At 37.8% G+C, this 16,352-nt stretch overlaps 3 protein-coding genes across 4 annotated transcripts; 1 reads left to right on the top strand and 2 right to left on the bottom strand.

Moving 5' to 3' along the window:
* The first annotated feature begins 355 nt into the window (after positions 1-355).
* LOC104454486 lies at positions 356-4,386 on the top strand. Its single transcript, XM_039317014.1, has 7 exons — positions 356-537; positions 617-834; positions 1,251-1,719; positions 2,030-2,369; positions 2,788-2,886; positions 3,020-3,140; positions 3,858-4,386. The coding sequence occupies exons 2-7, from the start codon at positions 639-641 to the stop codon at positions 4,073-4,075; spliced, it is 1,443 nt and encodes a 480-aa protein (XP_039172948.1). The 5' UTR covers positions 356-537; positions 617-638; the 3' UTR covers positions 4,076-4,386.
* Positions 4,387-4,427: 41 nt separating this feature from the next.
* On the bottom strand, positions 4,428-5,840 carry LOC104455934. Its single transcript, XM_039317015.1, has 2 exons — positions 5,284-5,840; positions 4,428-5,085 (listed from the first exon to the last, which is right to left on the bottom strand). Exons 1-2 carry the CDS (start codon positions 5,735-5,737, stop codon positions 4,589-4,591), a joined length of 951 nt encoding a protein of 316 aa, XP_039172949.1. The 5' UTR covers positions 5,738-5,840; the 3' UTR covers positions 4,428-4,588.
* A 125-nt stretch (positions 5,841-5,965) lies between these two features.
* On the bottom strand, positions 5,966-8,992 carry LOC104454485. 2 transcript variants are annotated; one of them, XM_010069336.3, is made up of 4 exons: positions 8,319-8,986; positions 7,301-7,359; positions 6,905-6,961; positions 5,966-6,451 (listed from the first exon to the last, which is right to left on the bottom strand). In XM_010069336.3, the coding sequence occupies exons 1-4, from the start codon at positions 8,820-8,822 to the stop codon at positions 6,274-6,276; spliced, it is 798 nt and encodes a 265-aa protein (XP_010067638.2). In that variant the 5' UTR covers positions 8,823-8,986; the 3' UTR covers positions 5,966-6,273. The 2 variants fall into 2 exon arrangements, with proteins under 2 accessions (XP_010067638.2, XP_018715064.2); XM_018859519.2 differs by having other exon boundaries at positions 6,044-6,451; positions 7,301-7,369; positions 8,319-8,992.
* Between the last annotated feature and the right edge of the window lie 7,360 nt (positions 8,993-16,352).

The following is a 16,352-nucleotide window of genomic DNA, read 5'->3' on the forward strand; positions in this document are numbered from 1 at the left end:
TCACCTCTCCCAAAGGTGAGTTTCACTTTTTCTTTGTTAGGAATTTCATTTTCGAAAGTTAATTTTATTCATTAATGAGAACAATTTGAAATTTCTGTTTGTCGGGATTTTCATATATATTTGACATTTGAAATATTCTATTTTATTTTTATAATTTAGAAGGGAGAATTAGAAATGGACAAGCCATTTCCTCGTCTAAACTTAAAAAAAAAAATAAAAATTGGCCTGTACCGATAAAGAGAGTTATCACACGACTTTTACTGTTGATGGTTACCTCATTTATTTTTCAACTACTCTTTCTCTCTCTCTCTCTCTCATTGGGCAACTCTTGATGACGGACGCAAAACAACAAATAATACAAAACTCTTATCTTTATTAATTCCCAGCCAAGAGCAAGCAAGGACGTCCGTTTAGCAGACGTTGCTGGTTGAAGCCGAAGCGTGGCGGAGCGTTTCCCACGATTCCATGCTGTCTTCCGAACAGAGGGAACGAGGCATCTATAAAGATCAAGAATTTCCATTTCTCTGGCCAATCAAGGTCAAGAATTGCTCGGCCCAATAAATTCTCCATCTTCCACTCGAAATACTGCATCTTTACGGCTCCTGCATCGTCACAGGGCTCAAAGAACGCCAGCCCACATGAGTGGGAAGGTGCTTCAGGGTCAAAGTTTTAATCTTTTGCGAGGTGATGGTTGTTCGACAATCAAGGGTGAGAATAAGATCAGCAGAAGGTTCCTACCTTGGCAACGCGCGGAATCAAACTCAAGTCCACGTCTGAAGCTTGTAGCGCTTGCTTCTACTTCTTCAGTGAGTGGCTCAGGTGCAGAATATTCAGGTACTCCGCCCGCAGTCTCTGAGCTTCTGAGTCAATTTTATATTTTCTTGGGTGAATTTGTGTAAATTGGTGTTCTTTGGGTTTCTATTCTGTGTTGTAACTATAAGAGAATTTGAGCTGAGTTGCACGTTCCAAATTGTTGAGCATATCGATGAGTAGCTGGAGTTTTCTGAAGTATTTGGGTTAGTTGGTTATGTAGCACAAGGCACAGCATTGAATGTTCGTTGGAGTGTCCACCGGGTGCAGAGTAAAAAATTTGAACAGCAAGTTTCAATTTTCTTTTTTTTTTCCTTTATTACGTTGTTGTACGTTCAACAGGAACGGTGAATGAAGCATGGAAATTGATGGTTTTCTTTAGTGGTTGCCCAGTCGAGTGGCAAGCTATGAGAGTGACTCTTTAAGACATGATAATGCAGAGGGATTGTTGGATGTGAGGAAGAAGGAAAAGAAGAGGACAGTCGCTGGCATAGATCAAGATGAGCTTTTGGACCCAGCACTCCTTGCAGATCCCGACAGTCGTTTTTGCGAGTTCAAAGGGGTCCACATACATCACAAGGTTTATGATGTGGAATCGCAAGCACATGACCCTTCGGAAACGGCGAGTCACGCGCAACTGCCTCATATTCCTATGATTTTGTTGCACGGGTTTGGAGCTTCTGTCTTCTCCTGGAGTAGGGTTATGAAGCGTTTGGCCGGGCTAACTGGTTCCAGAATTCTCGCTTTTGATAGACCGGCTTTTGGATTGACATCGAGGGTTAACTCTGTTGAGCTTTCATCTAGAAGCAAGGATGAGAAACCTCTAAATCCATACTCCATGGCATTTTCAGTGCTAGCCACATTGTATTTTATTGACTTCTTGGCATCAGATAGAGCAATTTTGGTGGGGTAGGTAATGTAAATCTCTTTATACTTATACATCGTTTGTTGCTTATCCACCTCTCTTTTGGATTGCAACTGGTCATTGAATTGTCCAAGTTCCAGTTTGGTCAATTAGAGAAAAGAAAGGTACTTGAATGTGCACATGGCTCTCAAACAAGGTATTCAAAATATATAATACTCCCCCTATCTGGAAATTGCCCATACAAACTATCGGCTGCCAAATATTGCTGGAAAATTCTTCCCTCCCTTTTTGTTGTGTCATTTTGCTATGCATTGGTATTAGACAGCTGAACTTTGGAAGTTAATTGTTATTCAGGCATTCCGCTGGTTGCCTTGTTGCAGTCAATACATACTTTGAGGCTCCAGAACGTGTTGCTGCGTTAATTCTTGTAGCACCTGCTATTGTTGCACCTTATTTTTCACGTAGAGGCAACAGAGGTAGTGATCTAGGAAGAGAGAACAAGAAAGAAGAGAAACCATCTGGTTTGGATGCTGCAGGAAACCCATTCTCGACAATCTTCAAGTTCTTGTCACAGACAGTTAATTACATTTCGGAGATGATAGTGCAAATGGTGAAGGGGATGGGAGGCATGCTTTCCACTCTATATAAGAAACTGTTGTCGACTTTCCTGCGCTCTGCTTTTGCTGTTATGCTGGTAAAGTTTCTTTCTAGAATCGATTCAGATAAGTAATCGGTTTAGAGTTTTAATCTCATATTGTTTTGTGTTATTCCTTCTGTTGTAATCTGTTGCACAAATTTCAGCAGTAATTGCTCATTGCATTACTCTTTTCCCATGGAGATGTTACCTCATGTTTTTCTTGTAGCTTGGCAAAGATTAATAGTAATACACATTTAAGCCACTGGGTCATGGGCTCTATAACAACTTGGGTTATTACCGTGTTTTTTTCTTTCAACATTGGATGTGGAATGTGGTACCAATCTTCTGATTTTAGTATGTTAAAAACTTATTGGTGGACAGTTAGTGGTAACTACACTATAGTCGATAGTACTATGGGATCCCTAGCTGTAGAATCTTTGCTATGTTAATGTTGTTGTCTTTTCGTGGTTTCCAGGTTAGGATGGTAATTGATAAATTTGGTATAGCTGCCATTAGAAATGCATGGCACGATCCAAACAAAGTCAACGAACACGTCCTACATGGATATAAAAAGGTACTTGGGTCATGTCGTGATAACTATGATCTTTTTTATGTTGTGTTGGAGGGGGAAATGGACTAAGTGCTTTGTCCAACTAACTTCCTTTGCTTTTACAAGACTGCATTTTATTGATAAAACCACATTTCAGCCATTAAGGAGTAAGTATTGGGACAGAGCTCTCCTGGAGTACACCACCGCAATGCTTTTGGATGCCGACTCTGAATCGAAACCCCCACTTGCAGAAAGATTGCATGAAGTCTCTTGTCCAGGTGACAACCCAAACCCTACATGTAATGTGTAATCTTGAGAAAATATTTTTTGGCAAGGCTACTTGGCCAGAACTGGGGAGGAGATTAGGACTGTGAGGTGAAGACACCTTAAGGAGACCAACTGATCACAATTAGTGCCTACTCTAGTCGTGGATTGGCTATGCTAAGTCCAGGACATCAATTATCTTGAGGGGGACCAAAGTTTCTGTAAAGATAAACTAAATTGTTGGCTAGTCATGCCTAATGTAATCGGAGCAAATATCATCACCTTCCAAACCTTCTCCAGTGGCTCTACATGTTGGGGACCGATGAAAATTCTCTTTTCCACCATAGCGTAGGCAGTCCATAATCCCTCTCTACAAGTGCTATCTAAGTCTTCAAAAGGTTTTCTTTTCCATCAATACTTCCATCGGAATTGCACAAACATTGAATCTTCATTCTAAATAAGCTACTTTGCACTACTGAAAAGGAACAACCAATCCCGCTGTTGTAGTCATGTCATCTCCTTTTTTGCCAAACTAAGGGCAGGAAAATTGCTGGTCTAGATTTTTGGTATTGAAGAAGAGAAAGAAGTCGAAAGGTAATGAATTCAGATATCGGTTTACAAATTATTTCCCACCAAAGAAAGAACTCTTTACTGGGATGTCTATTTCCAACTGGCCTAGGAATGATCGATTCATTGACTTGCTTCTAACATCTTTGCATCTTTTGATGCAGTTTTAATCGTCACCGGCGACAATGACCGGCTCGTTCCATCCTGGAATGCCGAGAGACTTGCACAAGCCTTACCAGGATCATGTCTTGAAGTAATTAAGCAATGTGGACACCTACCCCATGAGGAAAAAGTAGAAGAGTTTGTTTCTGCTGTTGAGAAGTTTCTGCAAAGGGCTCTTGGGGGATCACAGGAGCAACAGATTCTGCGAGGTGTATCCTAGTATTCTTATAGTTGCAGAAGACCATTCCTCCTCCTGCTTCGAGCAGATATCATGGATCCACCACGAAAGAGATGGTCTTCCAAATGCTGGAGGAGTTTTGTGTCCCTGCCTCTATAGAAGTTGCATCCACACTCTAGAATCCGGAGATTTGGAATATTTAGGCCAGTGAAACAAGAAAATTATTTGTTGCTATTGCAGAAATTGACATATATTATTCTTACAATTTTTGGGATCTTAGTACTATGTATTAATCTGTAAAATGCCTGTGGCGAAATCTTATAAATGACATTGCTATTGGCTATGCTGTACAATAAGCTGGGCTGGCTTGACGTGTCTCTCATACAATCTCTGCTTGAGCGTCCGACAGGGTTTGGTGCAATTAAACTTATGCAAGGCTAGCAAATCATTGAATGGTTTAGCTATGCATATTCACCCATACAGTTGGAACGATAAAATTACAATTTTAATGCCACGAGATGAACGCTTCATGTAGTGAAAAAGTATGCTGTTTTATCAGAAGGGGGGATCCATTGAGACAGTAAGACTAGCATCCTGTAAGCCTCTAGGAGCATCAACTCCTGACATGAAGTCTTCCCCAAAAATGGCAGCACCAGCTGCGAGTGCTCCTGCCCCTAATCCCATTGCAAACCCCGGTCCTCTGCCTTGTCCATCTTCTGCTCCAGATGGAGCCATGTTCATATGGGCCCCTGGCAGATTTTCTGTCCTCGGAAAAAAGGTGGGTATGAAACCAACATTTGAAGATGGCGGTGGAGGTGGTGGTGGTGGTGGTGGAGTTGTTCTAATTGGATAATTGCTCGGTCCACGTACGGGTGGGATGTGATAGTTGCCCTGTATTGGCGTTGAATGATATACTGGGACGTTTGTCTGTGGATTGTTTTCTCGACTTTGTCGAACTATAGGCAGTCGCGTTGGGAAGGCTTGAGCTGACGGATCTTTTGGTGCCAGGGTTATGTTATTCCCATGGTCCGTAAGCATGAGTCCTCCATTGCCTACAAAATCACACTGATGAAGTAACATAATTTGGTTGATTCCCACCAGAAGAAACGAATTTAAATGACGAGGCAAATCGGTAACAAATGAGAAGGAAATATTATTTGCAAGACTTCAAAGCATGTTTAACTAGAATGATCAAAATTAAGAAAACACTTATTTTGGCAGTATTTTCAATGAGGAAATATGTGAAGAACCTATGTGATTACGTGACCCAGCCCCTTCTTCTGATATGCGAACAGAAATATCGATAAATCCCTGGGGTGTGCTGGAATTTCCCTTTCTTAGCTGATAGCTCCCCACTTCTTCAACGGTTGCCCTGGAAACATCAGAATTCTTTGCATGCTTTGCCAGAAACTCTCTCAGGACAATAGTAGCTGTTCCCTGGAGCCTTTCCCGAAGGAAAATAGGCTCCCTGCTATAAACTTCTACATGGAGTGCCAGGTCTTGGAATTCCAAGTTAGAGACATCGACCAATGTAGCAAACTTTGTCTTCCAAATGGGATTCGCACTTCCAGAGCGGTCGATGTTGGTGCGATACTTGTTCTTTGGATCGATCCAACCAACGGCAAACCACTGGAGCTTCAAGAGCGATGGTTGTTTGAGACCTCGAGCAGAAAGTAACCCTATTTCCATCCAGATCTTCCCCATGCTAAGTTTGAGAAGGAATACGAGGTGGTGACAGTGATATTACCTTGTCTTGTGGAAGGCTTTAGGAATAAAGTTGACGGTGAGAAAAGAAAGGTAGAGGATGTTTTGCATCGGATGCAAGAATACTTGGCGTCAGAATATCTGGGAATTCTTAATGCGTAAACAACATCATGAGAGGAGATCTTTCAGATGCTGCCTCCGCAATTTTTAAGTCCAAACACGAGCATAGCTTGCGAGCAAAGGCTCATTTGATCAGCCAAAAACAATACTAAAAGCATCCTTAGAAAAGGAAATGTAATAAATATATCATCCCTATTAACCTGAGCTCATTTTATAAACAGAACAAAAGAACCATGGTCCGGATGCATTGGCTTTACATAATCTTCGCCTCTAGAATTCAAGTATGTACATGTATCTCCTTCACTGTACAACAGCTTAACCGAAATAAACATCCATTTTGACTTAGGCAGTAGAATCTCACGTCTGCTTTGAAAGAGTTGACAAAGAACTCCAAAAGTCGCCGAACTGTGAGTTTGTTAGTTCAATGAGTTGGTAGATGTTGAGGAAGCAGTGCGATCTTTAGGCGTTGGGACCAGCAAAAGGTTTGGACCAGCGCACTTAACCACTCCATGGCCATTGGATGCAGTCCTTGTATACATCATTGTCGTGGAGCCCAAAATGTCATCTCCAAATCCACATGCTTCAAAAAGTGGCCTTGAACAAAAAGTACATGAGAAAAATTTGACTGGCTCCCTTGTAATGTATTAGTACATACATATGGAGAGTGCTGAGTGCAACACTTCTCTTTCAGCTAAAAAATGAGCAAACCAATCGACTTTGCAATGACGTGGAAACCCCAGTAATAAACTCCAGATAATCTTGCTATTTCATATATGCACAGAACAGGGATAATAATGAGAACTTTGAATGTTATGCTAGCTAGTGATATCATGCATCATGTGCAAGTCATTATATCATCATATAAGCAAGCGTTACAGAGAGGAGATCTAACATGAGTCATGCAAGTTACTCAAACATTTGAGGACATAAGCAAGGAAGGAACTCAACAGTCAGCACCATCCAAAAAGTATCAGAAAATTTTCCTGTAAGTTTCTCGTAAAAGCAATTAGAGAATTTACATTTAAATTTCAGGGATAGTGAATTTACCTCTCATTTTCTGAACAAAGAGCTGCTATGTCATATATGTCTCTACTTGTGAGGATCCTGCAAGGATGAGGGTTCTATTGGAATACCAGAAATCCTTATTGAGAGAACAGAGGAAGATGTTCATGTACTTGATAAAGGTGGCCATATTTTTTTATCCTCTGACCAAGGGAAAGTATAGATTGTTTCTTCTATCAGGGGGAAAATCCATACATATTTTTTTTTATCCCCAACAGTCAGAGGAGTAATAACTGTAACAGATCAGGAAGAACAAAGCCAACCGAATCAATCAAGGAAGTTGCGGTATTAAAGTTAACTGAGAATTGCCAAAGTGGATGTGGAAAGGGATTTGCGAACCATCTTATACTGCAATGATCAGAACTCAATCAACCGACAGACCTTACAATTCTTTTGACAATCATCCGCCCAATTCCCATTCCTCGAAGCGAAGGAATAACCTGGGAGGCACTGAGGCACGATTACATGACTATATGCATATAAACCATCAATAGTCATTTCAAACAAACTAAAAGCAATATCCATCATGTGAATATCCAACGAGATAGACTCAAAGGTTACAAAATACCACTGGCATATAAGCACATCATCTTAAATGAAGCCCCAGTAGTTCTACAATCTTCTTGCTTCCATGTGCAAGTTCTACATACAATCAAGTTAATTTTACATCAAATCGAATCATTGCCTTCACCAAAATTTTCGAATAGGAATTTCACTGACAGCCCGGGATGTAAAGTGATTTGCATTAGCTTTAAGCAGTGCACCCGGCACAAATGATATAGGCAAAATGCTAAAAAGAACTCTGATACCAACTTGGTGTGGTCGGAGGAGCAAAAGACTGGCAAAAAGAACAGAAAACTGGGCTAAAATAGAAATAAATTGAAGCTTATTAAACCGACCACACTTATTAAATCAGCAAGAACTAATGTGATCTCAACCACTGGAGGTCATAAAAGAGTCAAATGACTACCGCATGACCACTTATTAATCCTAATACCCTGGGTAAAGACTAAAACTAGAACTAGGTTTATGCTCCTGCATCGTTCTCTCCAGTTGGAAACAGTCAAACCCAAAGGCGAATACTTCTTCAACATGATCTCTGATTCTTTAAAACCAATCTTCTTCATCTCTTTTCCAAAAACCATTTAGCTTCGTTACTTGTTTTACCCAATCGTTTCCCCCGAAACTTTCTACCCATGTCATCTTTCCTGGTTACCATCATTTCTCCCACCGGAGAACACTCGAGAAGAGATGGAGTCGGTTTCTAACAGTGTCACAAAATCACAACTTCCATAGACATTAAGCGTCGCATGCATTCTTCCAGAGTAAAAACAAAAAGCTTAACATGCATATCTCGCACGAAAAACAAATGCAGAAGAACAGAGAATTCACATCATACCATGACATCGTAAATGGAAGCAGTCAACCCCAAATCCGAAACAGCCCGGCCAAATCCCACCAACCGGCCATCCAACGGATCGACTCTCGGCAACACCTTACTCACCAAACCTCCGATCCCCACCACCGCACTCTGCTCCGCGTCCGGCGACAAGTCCTCGTCCCTGCAGAAGACGGACACGACGACGGCGCTGTGGGCGAGCGCGACGCGGAGCTTGTCAAGCGGGACGCCGCCGCCGCCTTCCTCCTCTGGGACTCGCCGGCCGGGACCCACGTCGGGGAACCGGCCGCACGACAGGTTGCAGGAGGCGTAGAGGTCCCTGAGGGCGCCGGGGTCGACGTGGCCGGGCCTCGTGGAGATGTAGATTGGGACGGACGACGGGCCGACCGACGGCGGGAGCCGCAGCACGTGCGGCTTGCGGGTGACGGGTCGCTTCGCCCACCTCAGCTCCATGGTCGTGGAGAAGATGGGGCGGTGATGGATCGAAGAGGCCGCCGACGCCATTTTCTCCGACGCGAATCTCCTCTTCGCTCCGCCGCATTTACACGGCGAATGCGTTCGCTATCGCCGCCGTCGCTGTTCGTGGATCGAATCCGAGCGTTGTATCGGATCTCTCGGTGAATCGTGGCCAAGCAAATCGCGGCGCCTTCTGCAATGGCCCTGAAAAAAAAAAAAAAAGGAAGGAAAAACCGATGAAATCAAATGATGAAAAAAACGAAAAATAAAATCGCGACAGTTAAGTTGGTAACACACATGAATTTGACATGAAATTTATTGATAAAATTATGAGGACTACCGAAAGAGCCGTGCGTTGAAAAGAATTAAAGGTGTATAAAAATATTGGGACATTTGATTTAGCATTTTCAATAGGATTTTGGCCTCCAAAGCATCTCGAGGAAATACTAAATCATTTGGCAGTCATTTTGAAGAAAGTAAAAGCCAACATTAGGAAAATTGAAATCTCAATATCAATAGATATTAACATTGGGCTTTCAATATTTGACAAAACATTGAAATTCATTTTTTTAAACTACTCTCATCAATTATTCAAATTTCTGATTTTCTCCATCATTATTTTTTTAATCAAAAAATGATCAAACCCTTCGCCGGTCCAATGAAAGGCCACGGCCATTGACGCCCCTTGCTAGAGGTCGCTCAACCTCGAGCGACCTTGACAGACGGCCGTCTCATCGATGATCGTAGCCCTTCGCTAGACCGGCTAAGGGTTTGGTCTCCTTTTTTAAAATTATATATATTTGATTTTTAGCATTATTGTGAAAAATTATATTTAAAAAGTTGTATACACTATTTTTAATTTTAAATAAATAAAAATTTAAAAATATTAATCACTAAAATGGCTTTTTAAATATGTTTCCTACCAAACAACATTTCACAAAAGTCGATTTGGAAAAAAAAAAAAAAAAAAAAAAACCAAACCTCAAACATATTCATTAAAAAAGGACACATAACAACTATTGAATGTTCGACTTGGATTTGGAAAAAAAAATGGCAAATGTGAAGAGGAAAAAAGACATTATAAAATCTTATCCATTGTCTGTCTCACTTAGCTAATCAAGAGTCATCTCAAGCATTTTGAATTGAATTTTTCTATTTCTGGAAGTAGATATAAAACCTAATTCCAAATCTAATACAGGTTCATCCCAAAGTAATGTGAAGTCCCACTATCAATCCAACATTTAAGAGAGTCACTGAAATCTTGCCACAAGCAAATAGAAATGCACGACCCTCAAACTCCATTTATTTATCAAATCAACTATTAAAGTCTTATGGTATGTTGTAATAGGCATAACAAACTTCCAAATCGTACTTTTTCTATTGTAGCTCGTTGCCTAGAAGTCAACTTCTCTCGTCGCTTGAGTAAGATAGCTAACAATTAGTATCGACTGTAGTACCCATAATTTGTGTATTACCAAAAATGCATGCTCTAAACACATTTTTGAACCAATAACTTCCTAAAATTTATTTTAAGAAATGGACGGATCAAGCAATGACAAGAATTTGATGATCTTCTTACTTTTGTGTTTCTTTCTCAATACATATCATTGCCCTTCTTTTTCTGATGATGATTTGTTCGAGTATACATCACATACATCTCGTGTGGGATGGTTAATTACTTAGTGGTGAGGAAGCTTTCAGTACATCAAATATATGGGTTTTCTCCATCTTACCTACTATAAAATCTATTTATGCATTAATATCTTGCAAATCTATAATTTGCGATTTTGTTTTCATAAGTTTGTACCCATGAGATTATTCTAATTTCAATTATAACAATCCATACAAAAAGAAAATCCAATGATAGAAACATGAAATTATAAAAACAGGAAATTATACAACATGCCATTCTAAAAAAGAAATTGGAAGAAAATAGAACTCACACTGTCCATTGGAAGATTTTCCATCTTTGATTGTGGACCTACCTCTTGGGATTTATTCGTTCGTGCCTTCAAAAATTCTTTGATGGTATTAACTTGTAACTCAATTGTAGTAGGCTAAAAGTCCCAAATTATCTAATGTGCACGGAGTGAAAAACTTAAGAAATGCCATTTAAGGTAGGAAATGATTACACAAACAATCCATCCCCTTAGTTTTCATTTACTAATGTTTTTGCTAGTTTAGATGATAAGCTCAAAATAGATATGATCAATACAATAACAATTATCCACCTAATCATTTCTTAGTTCGTCTAATTCATTGGTGATTTTTTTTTTTATCTTACAACAATGTTACTGCTATCCCATCAGCATGCATGAGGAAGAATTAAGGAGGTACTTCAAAAATTCGGTTGAGCCACATCGAATTGCTCATAAGCTATATTAGAATTCAATAAAGAATAAAGAAAAAAATGTGTTGTACAATAATGATAATGTTAATATTCATGATGAATTAGATAGCTTAAATAGAAAATTATGCACAATAATAGAAGACAACCCCAACGTACTTCTTACTTTCATGCTTTCTCACAATTATCTACCTTTGTTGATTCTCCAGAAAAGCCAAACCCAAGTATATTCATTAATACCATCCATATTTCTAAGGAGGGGCACATATCGACTATCAACTGTTCAACTCGGATTTGAAAATAGAAGAGTGACAAATGTGAAGAGCAAAAGAGGCATTATAAAATCTTATTCATTACTCGTCTCAACTAGCCAATCAAGAGTCATTTCAAGTGTTTTTAATTGAATTTTTCTATTTCTAGGAATAGCTATAAAACCTAATTTCAAATTCAATAAATGTTTGTTTTGAAGTACTACCGGCTTTTCAGTAATATGAAATCCGAAAATCAATTCAAAATCTGAAGGAGTCACCGAAATCTCGCTACGAGTAAATAAAAATGCACTATTCAGAGAGCTTATCTGTTTATCAAATCAGCTATTAAAGTCTTAAAAATGGTATGTTATAGTAGATGTAAAAAAAACTTCTAAATCTTACTCTTTCTATTGCAACTCGTTGCTTAGAAGTTAACGTCTCCACTTATTTGAGGAAGATTAGTATTGACTGTAGTACCCATAGCTTGCGTATTACCGAAAACCTATACTCAAAACACATTTTTGAACCGATAACTTTTGAAATTTTTTTAAGAAAATGACGGATCAAGCAAAGACAGGAATTCGCCAATCTCCTTACTCTTGTGTTTTTTTCTCAAGATATATCCACACCGTTCTTTTTCCAGTGATGATTTGTTCAAATACACGTCACATAGCCCTTGGTGAAAAGGATAATTCGTTGATGGCAAGGAAGCTTTTGGTACATCAAATATATGTGTTTTCTCCATATTATCTATTACAAAATTTATTTTTGCATTGATATCTTGCAAATCTATATTTTACGGTTTCGTTTTTTATGAGTTTGCACTTACGAGAAAATTCTAATTTCAATTATAAGAACCCAAACAAAAGGAAAATATAGTGATAGAAATATGAAATTATAGAACATGACATCCTAAAAAGAAATTGGAAGGAAATACAACAAATATTATCTATCACTTTCCATCCCCAATTGAGGACCTATCTTTTGGGATTCATCTATTTATGACTCAAAAAACTCTTTAATGATATTAACTTTCAATTCAATTACAGTAGATTGAAGGTCTCAAAATATATAATGCACATGGAGTGAAGAATTTAAGAAATATCATTTAAAGTAGGAAATGATTATAACAAGAAATTCCATTTCGCTAGTTTTCACTTGTGAATGTTATTGTTAATTTAGATGACAAGCTCAAAATAGATATAATAAATATAATAAACATTATCCATCCAATCATTTCTTCATTTGTCAAATTCATTAGTGATTTTTGATATTACAACAATGTTATTGTTATCTCATCAACATGCACAAGGAAGAATCAATGAGTTACTTAAAAAATTTGGGTGAGCCACGTTGAAATGCTCATATGACTAAATTTGCACAAATTACTAGAATTTGAGACGTCCATTGTGAAAACTAGAAAAAAAATTGCATTCAACTCATAAGCTATATTAGAATTCAATAAAGAACAAAGAAAACAAAACAAAAAACACTTGTTGTATAATAATGATAATGTTCAGGTTCATGATGAACTATAAAGCTTAAATGAAAAATTACATATGATAATAGAAGACAACCTGCAACACACTTCTTATTTCATGCTTTCTCACAATTATCTACCTCTAAGATCTCCAGTAAAGCCAAACCCAAAGCATATTTATTAATACCATCCACATTTTTAAGGAGGGGCACATATCATCGATTGTTCTACTTGGATTTGGAAAAAGAAGAGTGGAAAATGTGAAGAGCAAAAGAAATATTATAAAAATCTTGATTTTCTCACCTAGCCAATCAAAAGTCATTTCAAGCGTTTTCAATTGAATTTTTCTATTTATGGGAGTAGATGTAAAACCTAATTCCAAATCCACTATAGGTTTGTTTTGAAGTACCGCTGGCTTTTCAATAATGCAAAATCTCATAATCAATCCAACATCTAAGGGAGTCACTGAAATCTCGCCACGAAAATAGAAATGCTTCTTATATCAAATTAGCTATTAAAGTTTTGATAATGGTATATTGTGATAGAAGTAGCAAATTTCTAAATCATACTCTTTATATTGCAGTTCGTTGCCTAGAAGTCAACCTCTCCACTTGCTTGAGGAAGGTCGGCAACGATTAGTATTAGCCGTAGTATTCATAGTTTGCGTATTACCAAAAATCCATGCTCTAAACACATTTTTGTACATATAACTTTCTAAAAATTTATTTAAGAAATGGACAGATCAAGCACTAACAAGTCGATCTTTTTACTTTTGTGTTTCTTTCTCAAGATACATCACTGCCCTTCTTTTTTCCGATGAGGATTTGTTCGAATTCCCCTCGGTGAGATGGATAATTCGTTGATAGCGGTGAAGCTTTCAAATATATGTGTTATCAATTTGCATTTTTGCAATATCCTGCAAATCAATTTGCGGTTTCGTTTTCATTAGTTTCTACTCATGAGAAAATTATAATTTCAATTATAAGAACCCAAACAAAAAGAAAATCTAGTGATAGAAACATGAAATTATAAAACATGCCACCCTAAAAATGAAATTTAAGGAAATGCAACTCACATTGTTCATTGGAAGATTTGCCATCCTTGATTGTGGATTTGTCTCTTGGGATTCATCCATTTGTGCCTCCAAAAACTCTCTGATAATATTAACTTTCAACTCAATTACAGTAGGCCGAAGGTCCCAAATTATCTAATGCACATAGAGTGAAGAACTTAAGAAATGTCAATTAAAGTAGGAAATGATTACAATAAGCAATTCCATCTCACTAGTTTTCACTTGCGAATGTCATTGCTAGTTTAGATGACAAGCTCCAAAATAGATGTAATCAATACAACCAAAATTATCCACTCGATCATTCCTAGTTCGTCTAATTCGTTGATGATTTTTTATTTTACAACTACGTTACTACTATTTCATTGGCATGCACGAGAAAGAATCGAGGAGTTAATTGAAAAATTTGCCGAACTATGTTGAGATGCTCATAGGACCAAATTTGCACAAATTAGTAGAAATCAAGACATTAATTGTGAAAAGTGGAAAAAAAATTGCACGCAACTCGTAAATTATAGTAGAATTCAATAAAGAAAAAGAAATAAAACAAAAAATAGGTGTTGTATAATAATGATGATGTTAATGTTCATAATGAACTAAAAGCTTAAATAGAAAATTACCCATAGTAATAGAAGACAACCTTCAATGTACTTTTTACTTTTATGCTTTCTGACATTAATCTACCTTTGTAGATCTTCTAGCAAAGTACTTCTTACTTTATTGATTCAAGCTTTAGTCTCTTAGTTTCTCTCTCACAATCCCACCCCTCAAGCATTGTCCAACGGTCCAAAGCATTAGTCACTTTTCTTAGACACTATCTCGTTCAACCCATGTCATAAGTATGGTTCAACAACTCTCTTAATCTCACGTTTCGAGCATTGTCAAATGGTCAATGCGTTAGTCACTCTCTTTCAAACTTGAGAAAGTATTTTTAGATAATCACTATCAATTGTCATAAAAGAGCACAAGATGATATTGTTGATTTGACATAATCTAATAATGAAAAGTCTCGAGCATCTTATCTAATGACTCTTGACCCACATAACATAAGGCCTTAGGTCATAAAAACACAAAATAGATAGATGCCTCGGCTCAAATAGGACAATTATATAATGCCTTAATTATTGCACGTCACAAGTGGCCACTCCTAATCACTACTTCACTACACGCTACAAGCGTCCACTCTATCACGCATTAGGTACTAACGCTTCAGTCTCTCAGACTCTCTTTCTCTTAGTTCCATGCCTTAAGCATCATCCAATGGCTTGATGTGTCAGTTAGTCTCTCTCAGATACTCTCATACTCAAGCATGGTCTAACAACTCTCTCAATCTCATGCTTCATGCATTGTCCAATGGCTCAACACGTCAGTCACTCTCTCTCAGACTCGAGGAAAAACATTTTTAGATGATCACTATCAATTGCCACTTCTTCGTGGCAACTGTATATCCTCATTCGTGACTCAACTTCACTGAGGAAATAAAATAAACAATTGATTAATGGAACGTAACTAAAACTTAAATTACTTCAAATTACTTCAAAAACTCAAATTCCTTAATGTTAACCAGTCAAATATTCAAGTCAACACTTTAATAAACCCATCAACAACTCTTATATTCATGGCCGTATAGCCTAGATATTAAAAACGTTCAGAGCCTAGAGGTCTGTTAAATCCTTGGTAGAGTAATCAACTCCTGAGTGTTGTAGAGTAATAAACTCCTGAGTGTTGTATAGACAGCGATTGCAATATGGTGAATCACCCAATATATCCCCATAAAAAAAATCTCCCCCTCTTGCGGATAATAGCAAGGGTTTTCTCATTATCTCTTTCTGCGAGCTGTTGGACTAACAAAATGAGAAAAAGACGTTCAAGAAGTTAAACAAAAAACCATAAATATCCATCATTCATAGCCTTGCTACTTCCCAAATTAAATAAAAATGCAGAAGAGCCATTACATAATTTATAAATCAAGAAAAACAAATAATTAGTAAACAAACATAAATCAGTTGAGACAAAATTTGGCTGAATAAAAAATGGAGGATTTGAAGTTTCAGTTTCATGGCATTGGAGTGTGGTTTTAATATTTTAGCTTCTCTTAAGTGGCTTGTCCTAAATCGAAACCAATATGGTAGATCAAGAAAATCAAGTGAATCTTCAACCTCTCTCTTCTAGTCAAATTCAATAGAGATGGACTTATCAATCAAGTATGCAATTTCTATTATATCACAGGTCTACATATTAGTTTTTTTTTTTAAAGAGATATAATAGATAAAAGTAAAAGTCAACTTCTCACAAGCAAATCCTTTCACTTCTTAGTGATCGTCTAGGATAACCAATCTCACTCGAGGCATACAGCTTAGTTGATAAGCCTGCCTATGCGTCAGCATCACTCCAGATTGGGCACAATGCTCCTCTGAGGTTATTACTTGAT

This window comes from Eucalyptus grandis, chromosome 7 (assembly GCF_016545825.1).
Source record: "Eucalyptus grandis isolate ANBG69807.140 chromosome 7, ASM1654582v1, whole genome shotgun sequence".
In the NCBI taxonomy this organism is placed as follows: domain Eukaryota; kingdom Viridiplantae; phylum Streptophyta; class Magnoliopsida; order Myrtales; family Myrtaceae; genus Eucalyptus; species Eucalyptus grandis.